At 50.6% G+C, this 22680-nt stretch overlaps 1 protein-coding gene across 1 annotated transcript in view; it reads left to right on the top strand.

The window, feature by feature from the left end:
- The first annotated feature begins 4179 nt into the window (after positions 1-4179).
- Stk10 (serine/threonine kinase 10) overlaps positions 4180-22680 on the top strand; it is a 99751-nt gene continuing 81250 nt past the window's right edge. The window contains 1 exon segment of the mRNA XM_038326235.2: positions 4180-4440. Within this exon segment, the coding sequence (XP_038182163.1) occupies positions 4285-4440 (156 nt within the window). The 5' untranslated portion in view covers positions 4180-4284.

The following is a 22680-nucleotide window of genomic DNA, read 5'->3' as shown; positions in this document are numbered from 1 at the left end:
CGCTGAGCGAAGTTCAACAAAGCGACATATTTTGAGGTCATATATCCTGAGCGCCATCATTTCCATGCAGACTCTAACACCACATGTTTGTGTCAGCTTTATTAATAGTAACCAGATGGGTAGAACCCAACACCCACTGTCCCTCATAATTGAATGTATTTATGACGATGGTCTATCCATACAGTGCAATACTACCCGACAATGAAGATGAATGAGCCATGAATACAACCAACACGATGAATCTCGGAAACATGCTGAGTTCAAAGAATCTAAACCCAGGTCAGTGTGTGGTCAGTGTATGAGGCACTTGCCTGGCACGCACGAGGGCCTGGGTTTAATCTCCACCACTGGAATAAAAGTTTGAAAGGCGTGGGATGAGAATTGCCTAAAGAGGCAATGGAGATGTTCTTTGCCCGGACTGTGACAGCCTTACAGTTGCCTTTATATTTAATGTAGATTAAATCTCAATAAACTTTATTCTTGTTCTTCTTTTGTTTGTTGTTTCTCTTGAAGACAAGGTTTCTTTGTGTAACAGCTCTGGCTGTCCTGGAACTCAGTCTGTAGATCAGGCTGACCTCGAACTCACGGATATCTGCCTGCCTCTGCCTCCCATGTGCTGGGATTAAAGGCATGCGACACCTCCACCCGGCTTTGTTGTTATTTTGGTTTGGTTTGGTTTTTGGCTTTTTAAGATAGGGTTTCGCTGTTTAGCTTTGGAGCCTGTCCTGGCACTTGATCTGTAGACCAGGATAGCCTCAGACTCACAGAGATCCTCCTAAATGCTGGGATTAAGGGACAGCACCACCATGTCTGGCCTAAATTGATGTTTTGAGTGCTTTGCCTGCATGTGTGCCTAGAAAGGCCAGAAGAGGGTGTCATCACATGGAACAGGAGTACCAGATGCCTTCATTGCTGTGTGGGTGCTGGGAATTGAACCTGGGTCTTCTGGAAGAGCAGTCAGCGTTATTAACCTCTGAGCCATCTCTCCAGTCCCTTAAGTTGATTTTTTTCCAAGTTAAAAAATATAGGCCACTTGGTGGTATAGTTCTGTCAGAGATATTTCCTATGTACAAGGTCCAGGGCTTAGTCCTCCGTGGCAGGGAAATACCCACACATGAAGATAAAAGCAGATTTCATTTTATCAATATTATTCATACTTGCCCCACAAAAGATACCAGGAGCAAAGTTAGCATATGGATGAAAGGTTGAGAGGAAACATTTTCAAGATCTAAACCCAACAAGATAGTATTTTAAAAAATTCAGGTACAATGAGATGGCCCAGTGGGGCCTGGGGGCGGGGGCTGAGGACCTGAGTTAATCCTCAGGACCCACATGGTGGAAGGAGAGAACTAACTCATATATATATATGGAGAGATGGTTCAGTGGTTAAAAGCTTTGCCTGCTCTTCCAAAGGTCCTGAGTTCAACTCCCAGCAACTACATGGTGGCTCACAACCATCTGTAGTGAGATTTGGTGCCCTCTTCTGGCCTGCAGGGTTACATGCAGGCAGAATACTGTATATATAATAAATAAATAAAACTTAAAAAAGGAATGCCTTTTAAAAATCTATTTTTATTTTCCCAATAATTTATTTATTTTTATTTTATTTGCATTGGTGTCTTTACCTGCGTGTATGTCTGTGTGAGGGTGTCAGATCTTGGAGTTACAGACAGCTGTTAGCTGCCATGTGGGTGCTGGGAACTTACCTGGGTCCTCTGGAAGAGTAGTCAGCGCTCTTAACTGCAGAGACATCTCTCCAGCCCTGAGAACCAACTCTTTTTTTTTTAAATATTTATTTATTTATTTATTTATTATGTATACAATATTCTGTCTGTGTGTATGCCTGCACGGCAGAAGAGGGCACCAGACCCCATTACAGATGGTTGTGAGCCACCATGTGGTTGCTGGGAATTGAACTCAGGACCTTTGGAAGAGCAGGCAATGCTCTTAACCTCTGAGCCATCTCTCCAGCCCCCGAGAACCAACTCTTGAAAGTGTCCTCTGGCCTCCACATATGTATACATACCCTTGCCCACTCTCACATATACACATGCTTGCATGCACACACATCATCACGAATGCACACACAAATAAATAATAAAATTCCTAGAACAAAAAAGATAGGAAATCTGATTTTTTATAAAATGTGTAGAGTGGAGCATGGTGGCACACACCTTTAATCCCAGCAGTTTTGAGGTAGAGGCAGGCAGATCTCTTGAGTATGAGGTCAGCCTGGTCTACAAAGTGAGTTCCAGAACAGTCAGGGTTGTCTCACAGAGGAACCCTTTCTCAAAAACGAACAAACAAAACTCTGCAAAACTCAGACTCATTAATTGAGATAAACACATTGAAGCACTATTTATCAAACTTATCAGGAATCAATAATTTCTATTTTAAGTTGTTCCAGAAAGTAGGGTGGGGGAAGGGCACAACCCTCCATCTCTCTTCATTCATCACTAGGTCACTGTGCGGCCCCTTAGCCAGAGACAGATGAAGAAGGGAAGGAAACCCTATTTAACATAAGTTTCAAAGTAACTTGGCTCTCCTGAGCCTCCTTTTTATTGCTTCGTTTTTTATATATAATTTACATACCCCGCCCCAACACCTTACAAAAACAAAAGTCACTCTAGTGACGTGGGACAAGTTTCCTGAGTTGCGGAACTGTCACCGTAGTTCTGTTTCCGGTCATTTTCATCACCCCTGTGAGATTCTGCATGGCTCTTTCCAGCCAGTCCACGTCTGGAAAGCCAACCCTCCTTAACCGGCTTTCCACAGCTTTGCCTTTTCTGGTGCGGTCATATAAATGCGGTCATAGCTCATGCAGTCCTTTGGGTCTGGTTTCCTTCAAGTGTCATGACGTTTTTTTGAGAGGACCGTTCTATTTTTATTCTCACTTTGTTTTCTTCTGGAACTCCCGGGACTGGTCAGCGCGTTCTGACCCTCTACCTACCCGGTATAGCTTGCACAGACTTCAGCGGGTCCCATTGAACCCAGTGACACAGACCTGCCCTTTGGCTCGTTCACAGGCTGACTTAAAGAGAGCAATTTTGCGTGACATTTCCTTCTTTTGATGATAAAATTTCCTCGCACTCATTCAGTGGCGGGAATAATCGGAATTGGGGCAGCCTTTATTCAGGGCGCCCTTTGCACTAATCCTTGAGGCATCGGATTCACTCTCCAGCCGACTTTCCTAATGGGAAACTACACTCGGTGCTTGTGCGCGGCTCCAGGGATATTTTCGAACAGAGTCCCGAGGAAAGGGAGTGGCAATCTAAAGGCTTTCTCGAGGTGAGGGTACCCAAGGGTCAGACTCACTTGTTCGGGGGAGTGGGGGAGGGTCACCATCACAGGCCTTGCGGCTCTTCAGCCCGCAGAACTGCTCTAGAACCCACGTCCTGATACCAGGGAAAGGTGCTGTGCAATCTGCCGGTTGCCAGCAGATAAGGTAGAGCGACGAGGGTCCCGCCGCCAGGATGGAGGACGGTTCCCGAGATGTCTCCGGTTTTATCTCTAATGGGCTTTTTTTTAATTGGTAAAAGAACTAGAAAGTTTTACTTAATAAGGAATATATCTGCTAACCTACCACGAAGCCTAATAGGTCCTAAAGGGACTCTTATGTTTCTTGTCCTGAGTCCTGGCCCAAAGTGGCTGGCGGGGGCAGGAAAAAAACTGGATTGGGGGGCGCGCAGCCGCGGGGCTCTGACTTCTGCGCGCTTGGAGGCAGCACCGCTCTTGAGACCCACGTAGGAAGCGGGGTGAAGGGACCCTGGGACTTGCGTGAACCCTGGGGCGAGGAGCACCAAGGACAGGCGTGAACCCCGGGGCGAAGGGCGCAGGCGTCCCGCGCGGGAAAGGGGCGAGCCAGTCCGCTGTTGGCACATTCTGCTCGCTGATGCACCAGCTTGGCACCGACGACGACGATAGCAGGACACCAGCCGAACCCCGAAGGTTTCGGGTTCCGGGAGGCACTGCGGGCCCGCGGGCCGGCCATCCGGCGGACTACAGTCTCCAGAGTGCCCCGCGGCGCGGGCGGAACCGGGAGCTCCCGCAGCCAATTGAGGGGTCTCGGGGCGCCGCGGAGCAGGTGGAGCCGGCGGGGACTGGCGTGCGCGCGGGTGCCGGGCGTCCTGCGGGCGGGTCCAGGAGGGGGCGGGGCGCAGCGGGGCGGGGCGGGCCGCGGTTCCGGCAGCTCCCGGCAGCGGTGGACGCACTCGGCCGGCTCTGCGCTGTGGGGAGGGCGGCTCTGCGAAGCCGCAAGTTCTCCGGTCGCGCTCCGGACCCAGCATGGCTTTCGCCAATTTCCGCCGCATCTTGCGCTTATCCACCTTCGAGAAGAGAAAGTCCCGTGAATATGAGCACGTCCGCCGGGACCTGGACCCCAACGACGTGTGGGAGATTGTGGGCGAGCTGGGCGATGGCGCCTTCGGCAAAGTCTACAAGGTGAGGGTCCCGTTGGCTGCGCCTGCCGGGTCCTGAGAGCCCCTGACCCCCGCGCAGCTGCTTTTGAGCACTTCCTGTGTGCCCCGCACTGGACACAAAGGGACGTTTGTAGGACCTCAGCATCCCAGGGGGGCTACCCGAGGCGCCCCCGGGAACACGGTGATGGTGATACATCTTTTAAAGCGGGACTATACCGATGTTATGGGACAGTTAAGGCTCAGGGCTGTACCTGGAAGGGTTGGGAGTTAGGGACACTCCTGAAGATGAGCCTAAAGACAAGGCACTCAGGGTGGACAGAGGGACCTTGGAGTGAGCGAGGACAGGCTGCGGCTGGAGGGCTCAACGGAAGGCGAGGACAGGGTCCTGTGACTGCAGCTGCAGGGCACAGATTTGGCTTCTGGACGCCTGAGTCACCGGAGGCTCCCTGTCTGCAGTTACCTCTCCCCTGGAGGAAGACAGGGCAGAGGCTGTGCGGAGGAGTGGGTGGGGCAGGGATGATTCCATTTAGACACGTGTGCAGAGGACAGCTCCTGGGGTTTGGTCCTTTGAGCAAGTTCTGAGTGCCTGGGTTGTTGTTTAAGGTACCTAACTAGTCCATCTTGATTCCACCCTTTTTCATTTCCTTCAGGAAAAAGCCCCCCCATCCCCCATGATGGAGTCTTGTTATGTTTCTCAGGCTGGTCTCCCAACTTGAGGTCAGCGTGCCTCCGTCTCTGGAGTAGCTTGTTCTGTAGGCTTGGCCACTGCAGGCTGGCATCCCCTACTTTTATTGGGAGAGTCCCATAGTCCAGCTGCTGTTAGCTGCCCACCTAAGCTGTAAGTCACTGTCCTTGGAGCTTCTGTAGTTAGAGGGCTCACTGACCCTAGGATTGCCCTTTCAGGATGCTGAACTCCAGAAAGGGCTTCTCCAGCTCCCCAAATTGAGGCTTTCTCACTTTGACTTGAAATTGGTTGGCTAGAGCCTCACTGCAGATGTCTGCTCCCTGGGAGAGGTGCATTAGCATCATTAGAGGCTCTTTAGAAGCTAAGACTCTGCAGCTGGGTGTGGTGGCACACATCTTTAATCACAGAAGAGGCAGGCAGATCGCTGAGTTTGCGGACAGCCTGGTCTACAGAGGGAGTTTCAGGACAGCCAGGGCTACACAGAGAAACCCTGTCTCGAGAAAACAAAAACAAAACAAAAAGAAAGAAACCAAGACTCTCAGGCCTCAGCACATCCGAGTGTCCCAGAGGCTTGGAGCAGTGGCAGTTGGGAGGCCAGTCAGACCCATGGAGACCTCCTCTCTGAACTGCACTTCCTGTCAGAGCTGAGGAACCCCCACTAGAGCAAAGTTCCCTGGTGGGAGAGTCAGGCAGAGGTCATCTGGCATTCCAGCTGAATGAATTTGCTGCCCTTTGGCTGAGGGATTTGTCCTTGTTTGAGGGTTACCAGGCCATCCCACCCTTACCTCTGTGCTCACTGTTCTCTCTTCTGCTACATTGTGGCTTCCTAGTGGCATTAGGAAATGGTCCCTAGCTTCTCAGCTCTCCCTCTTGTCTGCTCCTGCAGAGGTGTCCTGCGCACTGTCAGGGCTGCTGACTTGGATCAGCCCCCACCTGAGTCACGGTCTCTGATGTCCAGCTGGTTTTTAGTGCATGCTCTGGGTTCACCATGTTTTTTTTTTGTCTCTTAGAGACTTTCAGTCACTTTCTTGTGTACCTACTATGCGATGCTCTCTATCATTACTTTGGAGCACACTTGAACTTTTTTTTTTTTTAATTTATTTATTATGTATGCAGTATTCTGTCTGTGTGTATGCCTGCAGGCCAGAAGAGGGCACCAGACCCCATTACAGATGGTCATGAGCCACCATGTGGTTGCTGGGAATTGAACTCAGGACCTTTGGAAGAGCAGGTAATGCTCTTAACCTCTGAGCCATCTCTCCAGCCCCACACTTGAACTTTTTAAAGTTTCCTGGTAACGTGTCCTGCTATGCTGGTGGAACCTCATCTGTCTGTACTTTGCCCTTTGTCCCCAAGGGTCCTATTCTGGTTTTATATGGCTCATTTTTATTTAAACTCAAATGCAAACTTTGCTTTCCAGAGACTAAGAGTTTCCCATGTCATTTCTGCTTGCTGAGTAAAACTCCACTATTTTCAGGCAGTTCTGACTAAGGAACTCTCTGATCACTCAGTGTTTTGTTGCTCCCTGGGTCTCCACAGCATATAAACCCCTTTGAGGCGTGACCCTGGTCCCCAAAGCTGGGAGATGACTCTATGGCAAGACAAGGGGAAGGGAGACTGAGACGGGCATCTGGTCATCATACCTGGATAGTTTGTCAGGGTTAGTGATGGATTGAACGACCCCATGCATGACACTCAAAGCGCTGAAACCCTCCAGTTACCCAGTGCCATACCTTGCATGCAACACATTCCTCTCATGCTTGGGGTGACACTGACATAGCAAACCTGCGCCTCATGCATATAGAAATGTGGCATGCAGGAGGGCTTACCGTGCCAGATAGTTGATGAGAATAACAGGTCACTGTGTGTACCTTCTATGTGATGTGCTTTGTTACTCCAAAGTATACTTCAATTTCGAAAAGGTCCTTCAAAGTGTCCTGCAAGGCTGGCAGAACCTCGCCTGTCTCTAGTTTGCCCTGTCTCTTGATAACTATCATTTTGTGTTGTGTTTAGGGTTTTTTTTTGTGTGTGTGTGGGTGGGTGCACGTGCACCCCCATATGTGCAGGTGCCCATGAACATGTGTGTACTTGTGTATGGAGGATAGAGATCGACACTGGGTTTCTTCCTGAATCGACCTCCACTGTATTTCTTGAGACAGGGTCTTTATTGAGTCTGGAGCCCACTAATTTAGCTAGATTGGCTGGTCAGCAGCCCCAGGTATCCTCCTGCCTCTGCCTCCTCAGCCTTGGGACTGGATTCCCACACCTGACCTTTTCATGTGGGTGTGGGGACCTGAACACAGGGTCTTTCTTATGCGACAAGCCCCTACTGATGGAGCCCTTGATTGTGCTGTTTTGTTCACTGTGACCCTGGATGCAATAGCTATACTATTGTCATGTGTATATGATATCCACATAGACACACTGTGGAGCCCAGGGAAAGGAAGCCATGCCCTGTTGCATGTGTGAGGATTGTGTAAACACATGCTGTACCTCCCGCGTTGGTGAAGTCACCCGGTGAAGCATTTGTCAGAACGTGTCCCCATTATTGAGTGACACATGTCTGTGTTGTCTCACATGGCATGACCTTAGTGTATGACATGCCATTCTAACTGAAGTTTATGTGTGTGTGATTGCTAGATTCCAGAGGGTAGCAGGGAGTAGAACCCACAATGCTAGGCCTTACTTGAACATTTTTTACTTGGTATTCAACTCGGGGAGCCATGCCCTGGTCACAGTGCCCTGTCACCAGTCTGCCTGTGCTGTCCTGCGGAGCTGCCGCTTCCTTGGCCGTAGCCTTTCCCAGAGCACTGATATAGGCCTTATTTAAAAAAAAAAAAACAAAAACAAAAACAAAAAACTAATACCTTCTAATCTAGGGCCATGACCTCTATCACTTCCTGGTTCTTTGGCCCGGTCTCTGAGGCAGTATTAGACAGAAATTCCTTCTTGGTTAAATGGCTGGGACCAGCTATTGCTGGTTGGCATGGCACTGGGAAAGCAGTTGGCTATGGGAGGGGAAAGATGTCCATTCCCAGCCTATCCTCTAAAGAACAGAGCTTCTGTCCATAGCCTCCATGGTAGGGACCTTCTTGGGGCTTCCCTAGCCTGCGAAGTCTTGGGAGGCTCCGTTCCTCAGTATGGTGAGGAGAGGATTCCCATGGACTCGTGAGAGTGGGAGCATCCGATGTCTCCAAGATGGGGAGCCCCTTTCTCCCTCAACTTTCTGATCAGCCTCAGGAGACAAAGGGAGGACTGATTTAGGTCACCGTCAAGGCCATTCTTGACACATTATCACATTCCTGAGACAGAAAGTTGGTTCTGAAAGAAAGTCATTTCTAGTTCATTGCTCGAATTCAAAATAAGGCGTATGGGTGGCACGTTTTCAGAGTTCTTATCATGGGCAACCATCTCCTCTAAGGTGGGGTAGGGAGGAGAGGAAGTGTTTAGTCTCTGCAGTGGAAAGCACTGCCCTCAGCAGAGACTGATGCTGAGTGCTGCCGGCTAATCCTGTGCCCCGTTCTTCGAGGGCCGCTGAGTATAGGACCCAAAGGGACAGCGTTGTGGTTGAGGTCACTTCTTTGCTTTCTGGAGATTGCTCTGGCTTTGAGCGTTTGTCTTTAAACTTCTACTCAGGCATGGTGATGCATACCTTTAGTCCCAGCAGAGGCAGGCGAATCTCTGAGTTTGAGTCCAGCCTGCTCTACAGAGAGAGTTCCAGCACAGCCAGGGCTACGCGGAGAAACCCTGTCTGGAAAAACCAAACCAACCAACCAACCAGACAAACAAACAGGTTAATTTTTAAAATCAAGATGGTGGGAGGGGGAGTAGAAGAACTAAAAAAAGGTAAAGTCACCCTAAGTCCCATAGTTCACTGTGTTTATAGCCTTCAGTGCTATGTCCAGGTGTGCACACGAGACAAACATCCTACAATGATCTGGTCCCCTAGCCTGGACTTTTTTTGTGTCCCTTTTTAGTTTTTTGAAAGAGGGTCTTACTGTGCTTCCAAGACTGGCCCCAAATTCCTTCCTGTCCTCAAGCAATCTTCCTTCCCCAGCCCCTTATGTGGCTGGTAATATAGACATGGACCATTGTGTCTGGCTGTCTTTTTCGTATTATTTATTTATTGTTTGTTTGTTTATATTGAGGCAGGGTTTCTTGTAGCCCTGGCTATCCTGAAACTCACTCTGTAGACCAGGCTGGCCTTGAACTCACAGAGATCTATTTGCTTGTCTTCCTCCTGACTGCTGGGATTAAAGGCGTGCACCATCACCGCCCGGCTTCATTTTATTTTTAAACTACTAACAAATTAAATTGGTCGGTTCTTGTCCTGTCAGGTTTGTAGTGGGCACTTTGCATATTCTGTAATGTAAGACGCACACCCTCAGAAGCCCAGATCTGTGCAGGCTGACCTGGTGTGGGTAGGAAATCTATGACAGTAAGCAGGAGATGCAGGAGGGCACAGCTTGGAGATAGCTGGGGGTTGGGGTTGTCTGGTCCACAGTGTGTTTGGAGGTGTCCTCATGCATTTTGCACTCCTTGGGTTTGCTCTGATCTACTGTTATCTGCCATTTTTTGCCTGACACTTGAGCCAGGTTGACTTAGTTAGCATTAGGATAAAATTGCTCTCTGGCGTGTCAATGGCCTTGCAACAAAATGGCACTTTTCAAAGTTAACATTATAGCAGATCTGACTAGCTCCGTGAGCAGCTTGTTTGGAGAATTCTATGTTTTAAATGCGTTTTTAGGCCAGATTCCCAGATAGGAATGAATGGGTCAGAGGGTATGCCTGGCTTGAGGGTGATTTTGAAAATACAATGAGTTAAATTTGTGGAAGGCCCTTTGCTGCCTTCTCTTGCTAACAGCCAACCCCAGAGTCTTTGCGGCTCCCCAGAGAGTGAGGGGCCTTTGGCAGCTGTGCCCAGACCTCAGGTGCCCTCAGCTCTGCTGGCTTTGGGAGCTGTTTTTGCCGGGCTAGGCAAAGCCAGGCAGGCAGTGCTGGAGGCCTCCACCCCTCCAGGCCAGGCCTTCCCTTCTTTCCCCTTGCTGCTCCTCAGAGTTGGAAAGCCTGGGTTTCCGCCTGACTCCCCTGGGGCTGTAGCAGGGCCTCCTGTATCCTCCTCCTCTTCCTCCTCCTCCCCTACTGCCCTCTTCTACTCCTACTCCGGAAAGAGATCCTGCCCCTAGGCTGTAACCTTGTTTCCTCTCAGCCTAGTATTTTTAAAGTCTAATCCAAGCTATTGTGAAGCCATTCCTTACTTGTCAGAGTACTCTGTCCCTCAAGGGCACCAGGCAAGGGGCTGCTACTGCTAATCCCTCTGCATTGCTGCTGGCCTTGGTCATCTCTTGTCACACAGGGCATCTTCCAGTCACCTCAGAATAGGCCATGGTAGGTGTGAGTATGGCTAGATGAAAGGAACACTAACCTCACACAGTCCCTGTCCCTTGAGGTTACCTAGGTGAGGAAGAAACCCCCAGGGCCAGCCTCTGCGTGCACCTTAGGGCAGCAGCTGTGGAGGGCAGTAGAATCTATGTCCCATAGTGGCCCCATTTGTTTCCCAAGCCAGTGACTTCCGCTGAGCCTCAGCTGTCTGTGAGGAGGCGCCCACAGTGCAGAGGAGGTGTCCACAGTGAGGAATAGCTTTCCTCCTGGTGCCCTCGGGACAGTGCCAGGATTGTGTAAGATTGTTGACACTCTGGGTGCTGCTTCTGCAAAGGTCTTGACCCTGCCACTTTACTAGGAACAAGGCAGAAAGGCTGTGGCGCCTGCAGCTTAGCTGTGGTCCCTGGGCCCGGGCACTGTTCACTATGTCAACACAAAAACCCTGTTCTCACTTCAGAGATGAGTCAGTCCTAGGACCAAATACGAGTGCTGGTCCCAGAACGCAGACCCAGGTTTCCCATGTACTGTGTTCCACTGTGGAAGTGGGTCACGTGAGATTTTTATTAGTTGCAGAACAAAGTCAGTCATAATCGATGTGTAGGTGGGGCCGAGAGTAGGAGAGCCACGACAAAACACTCTGCTGTGGCCTTCAGGTGCTTTCTGAGGACGCTCTTGGCTTTGGTAGTGGCAGGGATGTTAGGTCTGAACAGGGATGGGCAGTGGATAGTTTCTCAAAGGAACACAAAGTAGCCCATGATAATTCCTCTTTTGTCTGCAACATTTTAATTCTCCCTAATCTTCAAGCTTAGTCGTTTGGCCCTGTAAAATGGTTAACGCAGGCATAACCTGCCCTTCCCTCCCTCCTATTTCTTCTGTCCCCCCTTCCCCCACCCCCCCCCCTCTCCTGAGAACCTCAGTTCACAATCTTGGGCTCAGCACCCCCAGCTTGTGTCCCCTCTCCTCCAGATGCCAGTGAACCCCCACCTAAGTTGTGGCCGCCAAGATTATCCTCAACACTGGTCCCCTGCTCTGGGGTATGAGAAAGGAGGCAGAGCCCTCCAACTAATCAGAGGGTCGTAGCTGTATGTAGTTCAGCTGTCAGTAAAGTCGCCTCCACCGTCCTGGAGAATTGGTCCCAGAACTCCCCTTGGACACCTGCACCCGAGCGTGCTCTATTTTGTCCTATGAAGTGGGAACAGTATCGACACAGCCTCCCATCTGCCCCCCCATCATCTTGGGATAACTTTTAAGCCTGCAGCACTGAAGTTGCTGAGTGAGTCACTGCACTGCATCCATCACTGGGGACAAGGACCAGAAAGATCTGTACACGTTCAGTACAGATGCAGTTACCTCCTCCCCAACAAAGTTTTTAACCCTAGGTTGGGTGTGGAAGCCACAGATGTGGAGGGCTTGCTGCATCTGTCACCTCCTTGTGTTAGGTAAGAAAAAAAAAATTGAACCTTGACGTGGGGGAGATGAACATTCAAATCTTGGCTGCCCCACGTAGCCACCGTGTGGTGAGAGGAGTGAGTGGCTTTAGCCCCTGTGTGAGTAGAGCTGATAAGGTAGCCACCCTCAGAGCTGTCAGGAGAGTTTGGGCACCAAAGGGCAGCAGGAGGTCTGAGTAGGCGCTCAGAAGACAGCAGCTTTGGGCAGTCACTATGGGCTGGGGGCTGCCCATCAAGAGCTTGTACAGGGACCAACGGAGAGCCATGGTGAGTGGGCGCTGCCGAAGGGCAGGGCAGCCAGGTGGTAATGAGAAGGCAGAGGGAAGGATGCCGGGCAGGTAAGTGGGTAGGCATAGACACCCAGGTTGCCCACTCCCAGCTTTTGAGCTTGGTTGTCCGAGAGTGGGTTCATGTGGCTTCCCCCGGGTTAAACCCAGTGCCACTCAACCTTGGCATTTGAAACCAGGAAATCGCTCCCAGAAGACCAGTGGTGTGGCTCCTCTGGAAGCGTCTCATTGGCTGACAGCTTCTAGTCTGTGTTCTTGAAGGGCGTCTCATTGGCTGACAGCTTCTAGTCTGTGTTCTTGAAGGGCGTCTCATTGGCTGACAGCTTCCAGTCTGTGTTCTTGAAGGAACATCTGTAGGAGCAGGGGAACCTGGCTGTTATGCCTGGAAATGTCCTACAGACGACCCCAGGAGCTGCTCAGGGCTGCTAGAAAGAGTTACTTTGTAGTACAGTGTCATTTTAGCATCTGACAAATGTCGTCAGAGAGACATTTTGTTTTCTTCTGAAGTCCCTGTGCACAAGTACACGTCTGTGCAGGCCCACTGCACAGTACTTTCTGTGTTGAGCATCACAGAGCTGGCCTGGCCCTGTGTCCCTTCATCTCTGGTCCACCCTGCTCATGTCTCCTCTTCTCTGCCCAGTTTGAGCTGGGCATACCAGGGTGCTGTCAGGGCAAGGTTCTATCTGCTAGTCTGTTGGTCTGGATAGCTGTATACGGTAGCTGTATACAATGCAGACGATCGCAGTGTTGGGAAGGCCAAGACTCTCATAGACTTGGTGTTTGGTAAGGATCTGCCCAAAGCCCTTGGGTCTGTTTCTCCTATCCAGACTCATCCTATTCACAAACGTCCGTCTTTATAACCCAATCGCCACGTCAAAGGCCCCATCTTCTGAGGCTGTCATCTTGGGGTTAGGATTTCCACATACAGATTTTTGAGGGGGATGTAGACTTTCAGATCCTTGTCGGAACTGAGTCAAGAGGGCCTTGACTGACAAACTGAGGAAGTTCGTATGGCAGTTTTAATCTTAAATAATGTCCTTTTTCTCACCAGTCTTTGAATCAGCCTCCATCATGTCAGAAAGGACCTCTGTGGGCGGGAGAAAGCGGACAAGGCCATGTCCAGAGAAGGACAATAACTTGCTTGAGGATGCAGCCAGGGCCTGTGTCTCAACTGTGGTTGCCCAGGAAGAATGAAGGCTGGATCAGACTGGCCCCTGTATGGAGGCCGGAGCAGCCAGATGGGGTGGGGGAATTCCCACTGGAGGTGTGGTGGGACCCAAAATCAGGGGCGGAGAAAGGAGAGCAGAGAGGATGAGATGGGGATTTGGGGTGTGGCCAGGACTTTTGTCAGGGATTGAAGATGGTGCGGGAGCTTGGGTGAGTAGCGGGCTCTGCTCGTCCTGGGTGGTGTGAGGCTGAGAAGATGGCTCTCCTCTCTCTGCTTTGTACACACTGCAAAGGCAGCAGGAACGATGTAACTAGACAGGGTCCTTGCAGGATGAACTATGATAGCCTGTGTGTTCAGTTTTCAGTGTCTGGGACACTATTAGAGCTCAAGCCAGTGCCATCTCTAGAGTAGTTTCCTGACCTCATGTGGGCATCAAGCCCTGCAGGCCTCCTTGGGAGGGCTGGCTGTTACTTAGTTGTTACTCTCCTCCATTTTTTCTTCTCTTCTCCCTCAGAAAAGCAGGGGCTAATCCCCTCATTCTATGCACGCTGGGGCAGAGGCCCAGAGATGTCCAGTGACTTCTTTAGTGTCACACAGCCTTTCTGTAGCAGGACTGGTACTTAATCCTGGGTCTTTCTGGCCAGGGGCCTGTCCCTTTCTCCTACAGAGACCAGAAGGAAAACCAAAGGTCGTCTTAGAGAAGGTGGCTTCCCTGTGATGCCTCCTCATGGCCTCATGGGTTCAGTGTCTAGAAACATGACCTTGTTTTGGAGCCTGCTTCAAGTGGATGTTGCTGGTGGCCTCCACTGCAGAGGAAGTGGTGTTGGGCAGGATGGTAGAGGAAGTGGCTGGGGCCTCTGAGGGCAGAAGATGAGGAAGGTTCTGTCACCCTCCTGGGCCCTGGTGGGTGGGTGGGGTGGCTGGGAGGCAGGATCTGTCATGGGGAGATGATACACCCCAAGGGGCCTCCTGCCCTCCCTCCACAGGCTCCTCCCACTTCTGCCCTCTCCCTTCCCTTTTCGCTTCTGCTTCCCCTTGTTGCGCTTTTTCTTTTCTCTTCCTCCATAGCTCTGTGGTTCTTTTGTTTAAGCCAACAGCTCCTTATCATGGCCAGAATAAGGGGGAGGTGGAGAGGTGGGACTTTGAGCTGGTGACTACAGGGTTGACTCTGTGGGGGGGGGGGGCGGACAGAGACAGAGGAGATGAAGGTGGAGGAGATGGGGGACTTCCGGCCTCCAGGAAGTTTACTGAAGCACGCGGGACCCTTGCAGGGGGTTCCCCTGTTACTGCAGCAGGCATGGGTGCTCCGCCAGCTCCTCCCATCCTGGGTTTCAACTCACTGTTCCTCAGAGTGGCCAGCACTGTGTTCCCTTCTCACCTCAGTCAGGGCTCTCCCCTTCAGAATTCAGAGCCACACCAGGCTCCCTTGGACGTTTCCTATGTCCTTTCGCCCTCCCTAGTAGGTGTAAAGCCCCTGGGCGGAGCAGGTCGGCTGGAGAGAGGGTAGTTAATTGGACAGGATGCAGTTGGAATCAAGGAATGACATCTCTGCCTGAAGATCGGCGGACTGGCCATGGTGGCTGATGTCGCTAGTGTATCTCAGAGCCGTTTGTAGAGAGGCTTTCTAACACACACACACACACACACACACACACACACACACACACACACACGAGTGATGCTCAGGTAGCAACTACAGTGAATGATAGAGCAGATGCCACACAGCCTGGATTCAGGGTTCAGCTCTTGCCTTTCCTTTGCTTTTTTTTCCCCTTGCTGTGTTTGTGACCTTGTATAAGCCACCTCACCCAGTCTCTGTTTAAGATTGACTTCAATTATTATTCAAGACATTTTTTAGTCTTATTTATTTACTTTATGTGTATGAATGTTTTGCCTGCTTGTCTGTATATGTACCACCTGCATGCCTGTTAGACCCCCCTGGAACTGGGATTATGAGTGAAAGCACTAAGTGGGTGCTGGGATCTGAACCTGGGTTCTCTGCAAGAGCAACAAATGCTCTTAATCCCTGAACAATCTCTCTAGCCCCTATATTTTTATTACATTTTAAGTGTGTACGTTTGTGTGCGTGCACGCACGCGTGTGCGCCTGTGAGTGCATGCGCTGGAGGAGGCCAGAAGAGGACACTGAGTCCCCTGGAGCCTGGGAACTGAACTTGTAACCCTGCAAGAGCAGTACATGTTCTGAACCGCTGAGCCATTTTCACAGCCCTTCAGCCGCAGTTCTTTGAGCTGTGAACTCTAAATTAGAGCAGGACTTGCCTCTTGTGGCGCAACGGGGCCAGCCTGGCAGCTGCTGCCAGCATTGAGAAAGCCAGGTTGGCAACTCTTGTTGCCCATGCTTGGCCCTTTAACGTGGGTACTTCTGTCCAGGTTGGTGTGTTCTGATGTGGTGGCCCTTCTGCACCGACATGCCACCCTGTTTGTCCTCAGGAGTCTTCCCACCTTTGCTCTGCGTCTTGGTCTCTTTCTGAAGGATTTCGCCTGAGTCTGGGCCTAGACTTCAGAAGATTGTGGATTCCTGGGGAGTGACAGGGACATTCCCTGAAAGTCCCTCATGGATTGTCCTCACTTGTGCTAAAGCTGCTCTGACTAGAAGGTTCCTGGGGTCAGCGTGTGTTTACTGCTCTCTGTGGTGTGGAGATAAACACCATTTAATGGAGATAAAGAAGGCCACCCTGGAGCCGGGGTGTGCATGAGTCCTAAGTTTCTGTCCCCAGTGCAACGAACAGCCTAAACCAGAAGGCCACCAGAGCCTTAGGGATGCAAGACTTCTGTAGGCTTTCCAGGGCTCTAGATCTGTGGCTGCCCCATGCTGGGACAATCTAGGGTGACGGAGGACACCCTGAGTATCAGAGAGGCACCTCAACTATCCTGGAAGAGGAACCAGTGTTGGGTCTTGCTTGTTTCTGTTTTATTTTCTGGACAGCTCTAGATTGCCTTTTCTGGGATCCCAAACCCTCTCTAGGCCTTTTTAGTGGGTGCTGCTTGCTGTTCAGGCTGGTGTGTGCTTCTGGCATGGTGGCCGCTCTGCACCAGCATGCTACACTGTTTGTCCTGGGCATGTCACCCTCCTTGCCTTTGCTCTGAGTCTTGGTCTCTTTCTGAAGGATTTCTCCTCCAGGGCCCCACTGACCTTACAAGGCAACAGGAAACCATGGCTGAGAGTTACTGTTAGTGAGGTACTTAGAGCCCTGGGTGCCCGCATTGACCTAGTCCACAGAATCTGGCCACTGTCCCGTAGAGTAGCTAGCCGCTGTTGGGATGACACTGGGAGTACTTTGTGCTCCGAGATCATAGGTGATGTGACATGTGAACACTGGAGGACTTGCTCTCATTGAATGAGAGCGAAGGATGCTAGTTACCTGTACCCGGGATCCTGGGAACTCTCCCCCAGGCAGAGTTGGCGAATGGGTATAGAGAGGCCAGATAGAAGAACCAGCATGTAATGTTGTACAGCTGTGGTGGAGGTGGAAAACGATGTTCGTGTGTGTGTGTGTGTGTGTGTGTGTGTGTGTGTGTGCAGTGCCATTCTAGTTTTTTAAGATTCTTTTTCTTGAATGTGTATTCATTTTAGAATATCAAAACCCAGCAGTGTCACTCTGTAGCCTAGGCTAGCCTCAGAACTCACCACAGTCTTGCTACCTGCCTTGCCCAGTGCTGGGAGTACAAGCAGCACCGTGCTTGCTGTACAATTTAAAGTAGCCATAGAGCGATTTTAATTAATTAATAATAATTTAATTAATTGGTTTTTCAAGACAGGGTTTCTCTACGTAGCCCTGGCTGTCCTGCAACTCTCTTTAAAACCAGGTTGACCTTGACTTCAGAGAGATCCACCTGCCTCTGCCTCCCAGATTAAAGACTGGGATTAAAGGCTTGTACCGCCACACCTGGTGAGTGTTTTCGTTTATTTGTTTTGGTGGAGTCTAACTTTATAATACTTGGCTGGCCTGGAACTCTCTTTGTAGATCCGGCTGGCTTTGAACTCAGATTCACCTGCGCCTGCCGCCTGGGTGCTGGGTTTAAAGGCCTGGGCTGCAATACCTGGCTCCGTAGAGGACTTTTCAATGTTGCCAGTACACCGCAGTGGTCAGTGGCCGGGACTGACACACACACTGCAGGGTTGTCACATACTGTACATGTACTGAGAGGTTTCACTAAACCCTGTGATACATAAAATAATTGTGCGCTAATTAAAATGCAGAGGAGTTAGAGTGTGCCCTTGAATCCTCTTTTATTAACTGGGCTGGGCCTGTCCTAAGCTCTGTCCTCAGGGTAGCTCAGTGGATACTCTCAGGCAGGAGCTCTTTCTGCCCTCACTGCAGAGGGGTAGCAAGTGAGGCACACAGGGCCCACTCCAGTGGCTGCAGTCACACAGCTGGCTCTGTCAGCCTGGAACGCGGTGCCGTGGAGGGCCGCGTAGAAGCGATCACACAAGATGCAGTGAGCAGCGTCTCTGAGATGCTGTAATTTTGATTTTCCTTTTTGTGCCATTCTATTTTTGAGGTTTTTTTTCATGTACATGTTATTTTTAGAATAATAGAAACTCACATGGAAAGAACTGTTGGTAAAAAAAACAGCGATGGACTGACTGTAGCTCTGAGGTCTGGGATGGGAAGGGTGAGTCGAAGAATCGCTGAGTTATAGGGATCAGATGAGATGTTATTATAAAGTACGTTCTTCCTTCAGGCAGGAGGCAGCCTGGCAAAGATGGGAGCGGCAGAGCCCGTGCCACCTTACCCTCCATTACCAATGATATCTTGGGGCTGGACTCCTTGCCATGTTTGAAAAGCTGGGATCCAAAGGTTCCCACATGTGTGGCCAAGTTGGACTGGTTGCCTTGCTCCTCGTCCAAGGCCACGGCTTGGTATCTTTGAGGCCGATCTTGTTTGGGTTTGGTCCCAAGCCAAAAAGGCTCGGAGGCTTAGCATTTCCTGGCTGTGCCGGGATGGCCCACCAGGCTCTCTTCTGAGGCAGTGTTAAATGTGCGTCTGTGGGCCTGTCACCCCTCTGCTTTTGTGCCGCGGAATCTTTGCTGTCCTCAAGTGTCACTTTTGAAACTTGGCCGCCTCGTTTGTCAGCGAGTTAAAGCTTGGCAGGGCACTTACTGATCGGGAAGTGGTTCTCTGCTTGGCAGGACTGGTTAACTGTGTATGTCCTGGCACAGCAGGGGCTTTGGCTCCTCTCAGGCAAATGGGTGCCATCTTCCAAAACTAGAACAGGACGAATGGAGAGCCAGGAAGACATGGACTCTTGTCAGTTTCTGATCTTAAATGGACCGTCTCATTTTTCTGTAGGAAATGAAGACACACTCTTCCTCCTTCCCATCTACTCACCTACCTGTCTGCTTAGCCACCCTCCTGCCTGTCTGTCTGCTTAGCCACCCTCCTGTCCGTCTGTCTGCTTAGCCACCCTCCTACCCACCTGTCTGTTTAGCCACCCTCCTGCCCACCTGTCTGCTTAGCCATTCTCATACCCACCTGTCTGCTTAGCCACTCTCATACTCACCTGTCTGCTTAGCCACCCTCCTGCCCACCTGTCTGCTTAGCCACCCTCCTACCCACCTGTCTTGGCTATTTTTCTATTTCTATGAAGAGACACATTGACCAAGGCCACTTACAAAAGAAGAGATTTGTCAGGGACTTACGATTGCAGGGGCTTAGAGTCAGTGACCATCACAGCAGAAACATGGCCACAGGCAGGCGGCATACTGCTGAAGCAATAGCTAAGAGCCTGCATCTGATCCACAAGCATGAGGCAGAGCTAGAGGGAGATAACTGGGAATGGCATGGACTTTTGAAACCTTGAAGCCCACCCCCAGTGACACACCTCCTCCAACAAGGCCACACCTCCTAATCCTTCCCGAATAGTTCCACTTACTGGGGACCAGGCATTCAAATGTGTGAGCCTGTAAGGGCCATTCTCATCCAAACCACCACACCACTCATTCGCATCCACCCTCCCACCCACTCATCCACCCACCCATCCATCCATCTTCCCTCACGTCTGTCTTCAAGGCTCCCTCCCTGTTCTCCCCGCCCCATTCCTGGATGTTCTGTGCCAGGCTCTGTGGGGAATCAGACGTGGGCTTGGCCTTTCAGAGCTCACAGCAAGCTCAGGTCTTGGTTGCACGTGTCCATGGCACCAGCAGCCTGTACTAGCAGCACTAACAAGGGCTGGGGGCTGAAGTGCTGGCCAGGGAGCTCAGGCTGTTTCTGTTGGCTTCAGGGAGCCCCTGAGGCTTCACCCTTAGTGTTTGTGCTTGTGGGCAGTGAGGCAGGAGATGAAGGGGACTGGGGTCCAGTGCCATTGGGATAGAGACCCTGGAGGTGGTTGCCTATTAAGGTAAAGACCTGGGCAGAGAGCCAGACCTGAGTTCAAGTCCCGACAGCCACTTTCTAGCTCTGTGACCTGGGAAAGGTCTCTTGCTCTCTCTGGTCATTCCTTTTCTCTCCCACAGAAGGAGGCAATTTACATCTGTCTCTCTTGAGCCTGTGTTGGGCCAAGGCCAATGCTCAGTGTCCTGCCTCTGAAGACCTACTGTGGGACTTATCCTGAGGCCATAAGGCTGCCACTCCCAGATGGCAGAGCCCTTGGGTGTTTTCCCCTGCCTACTCCCAGCTGCTGGGCTTGCAGTCTCTCTCCTGGCCCCCCTCTGCTGTACACTAGCCTCTAGGATCCCTGAACCCTGGTTCAGACCCCTCTCCCCACTCTCTGAACAAAAGCCCTCCTGTGATTGGCAGCACTCAGTACCGTTTCCTATACCCTGTGTATGACACAGACCAAGACACGGAGGTTCCAGTGGCCTGAACCTCCTTTGATGCATGCCCAACACAACCATTGAGCATCCAGAGACAGGAAAGTTGAAACCTTCAACCTTGCCTGCTCCAGATTTGAGCCATTACCCACACATAGACTTTCCTGGACAGGTCAGCTGGAATCCATCCTTTCCTTACACCCTGAGGCTTAGCCAGGTTGCTAGAAGATCTCAGCAATGGCTGTGTGTCTAGGGATGGGAATGTCTGGACCAACTCTATCTCCTTTTCTCTTTCTGGAAAAGAAGCCTTTTCTGGGATGTTGAAGAGATTCTCTCACCTCCGAGAGGACATTTTCTACCTCAAAGGGATGGGAGGTCAAGCCTGCGTGTAGTATCTACCAGAACTTTCTGCAGATGTGAAGCAGCTCTGCTCGTCTGCTGTGTTCAGTACGGCAGCCACCTCTTCTCGGTCAGGAATCACTCGGCACATGGCAAGTGCCACCGAGGAACTCAAGTTTCACTTCGCTTTATTCCTATCATTTAGACCTCCCTAGGTAGTGAGCACAGCCATCTGGACAGCGCAGCTCTGGCTGGCTGCCTCTGCCAGCCTATAAGACCAGGCACAGCCAGGTCCGGGCAAGTGCTCACCTGTGCAGGAGCTGCCTTTCTACGCTCTGACCCTCAGCGGGACTCCTGTGTGTGACTGCCAACTGGTATCGGAGGGAAACCACTTGTTCTCCAGTCTGTACTCAGCTCCTCTCTGTCTGTAGGCATGCACGCTTCCCAAGGGCAATTTCATTCCCCTGTTGTGTTACTCTGATGGCTTAGCTGGTTTTCCTCATTGCTGGATTGTTCACTTACTGTGCTAAAGGGTTGCTAATGTCCCATTAAAGCAATTTAATAGTTTTCTCACCATTAAGCATTTAGGCCGCTCCTACCTCATTTCCGTTGTTATGGGCTACGAGTGTGATCCTGTATGGCTCTTTTGTTGTCTTTCTTGAATTATTTCTTGGCGCTAAATTCCCAGAAATGAGGGATAATAGGCTTAAAGGGTATTTTAAACCTGTCTCAAACACAACAAAACAAAACAGAGCAGCTGTGGCCAGTTCTTGCCTTTGAAAGACCGAAGCTGTTTATATGTAATGAGGAGTGCTATACTACCCAGTCGCCGGCATCTGGTCATTATTGCCTGTTTTTGCTAATTTAATACATGTACAGGGCATTCTTAATTCTTTAATACGTGTATAGAGGATTCTTTTGGCAGGACAGTCCATGGTTTCAGTTTCCCTGTGGTCTTGGTCATACTTGCCACGTTGGTCCCCAGATCTCAGGTCTCTTGGGCATCTTCTGAATGTCCCTCTCTGGTCAGGGTGGCAGTGGAGATGGCCCTCGTTACACGTGTGGTTGGTGCCGAAACCCTTCTATAATGCCTGCTCTCTGTGGGAACATCCCTGGATGGGAGACTCATTTCCCTTTTGGTAGAAAATGACAACCTAAGAGTAGCACCATGGGGAGCTGGCTCTGGTGTTGTAACCCTCCGAACTCTGACTCCTCCCTCTGTGGGCCCCGCTTCTGCCTTGTCTTTACCCTCTGGTGGACTGCAGAAGTGACAAGGTGGACTCTCCTGCATGAGGATAGCTCGATGGTAGGATGCTTGCCTAGAATGTGGAGGCCTCGGATTCAATCCCCAGCATCAATAATGAATAATAAATTCAGGCTGGAGAGATGGCTCAGTGTAAGCACTCTGTAAGCCTGGCGATCAGAGTTTGGTTCACACCACTCATGGAAAAGCCCGTAATCCCAACCTATGGGAGTTGGAGCCAGGCAGTCCCATGGGCCAAACTGGCTAGATTAGCCAAAGCCATGAGCTCTGAGTGATGTAGAAAGACAGCCAACATCAACCTCAGGCTTTTGTGTGCATGTACAAACAAACATACACATGCAAACACATGCAGACACACCATACACACATACACATGCCAAAAACCGAAACCCACCTTAGACTGGTTAAAATGCAGGACTAGGGATGTAATTCAGTGTAGAGCCCTTGTCTAGCATGCATTAACCTTAGGTCTGATCCTTAGCACAGGAGCCAGGAAGGTGGGGGCAATACCCACAATTCCCCACCCTTCCACTCTGCCAGTGTAGCTACCCCAGAGAAAGAGAAAGCTGCTTTGCTGGTAATCTTAAGAAAATGCAAATAATAATAATAATAATGATGATGATGATGATGATGATGATGATGATAATAATAATGATAATGAAAAATCCCAAAACAGACAAGAAAGCATTCAGGGACAGTTTGCCTGTCTTGGGTCATATGCCCAACCCTGAACCTGTAGCTGTGACAAAGCTTGCCTCTGACTACTTGGGCCTGGATGTGCAGCTAAACCAGGGAGGGGTCAGCCCTTCTGGATTCTTGGACTGAGAGTGAAGTAGTTCCCAGAGACAGTAGAGTTTTGCATGAACAGTGGGAATGGGGTGCCCCAGGATCCTTGCAGGCAGCTGCAGAGGCTCT

This window comes from Arvicola amphibius, chromosome 4 (assembly GCF_903992535.2).
Source record: "Arvicola amphibius chromosome 4, mArvAmp1.2, whole genome shotgun sequence".
Lineage (NCBI taxonomy): Eukaryota > Metazoa > Chordata > Mammalia > Rodentia > Cricetidae > Arvicola > Arvicola amphibius.
The sequence above is the reverse complement of the archived record's forward strand: the minus strand, read 5'-3'. Positions and strand labels throughout refer to the sequence as shown.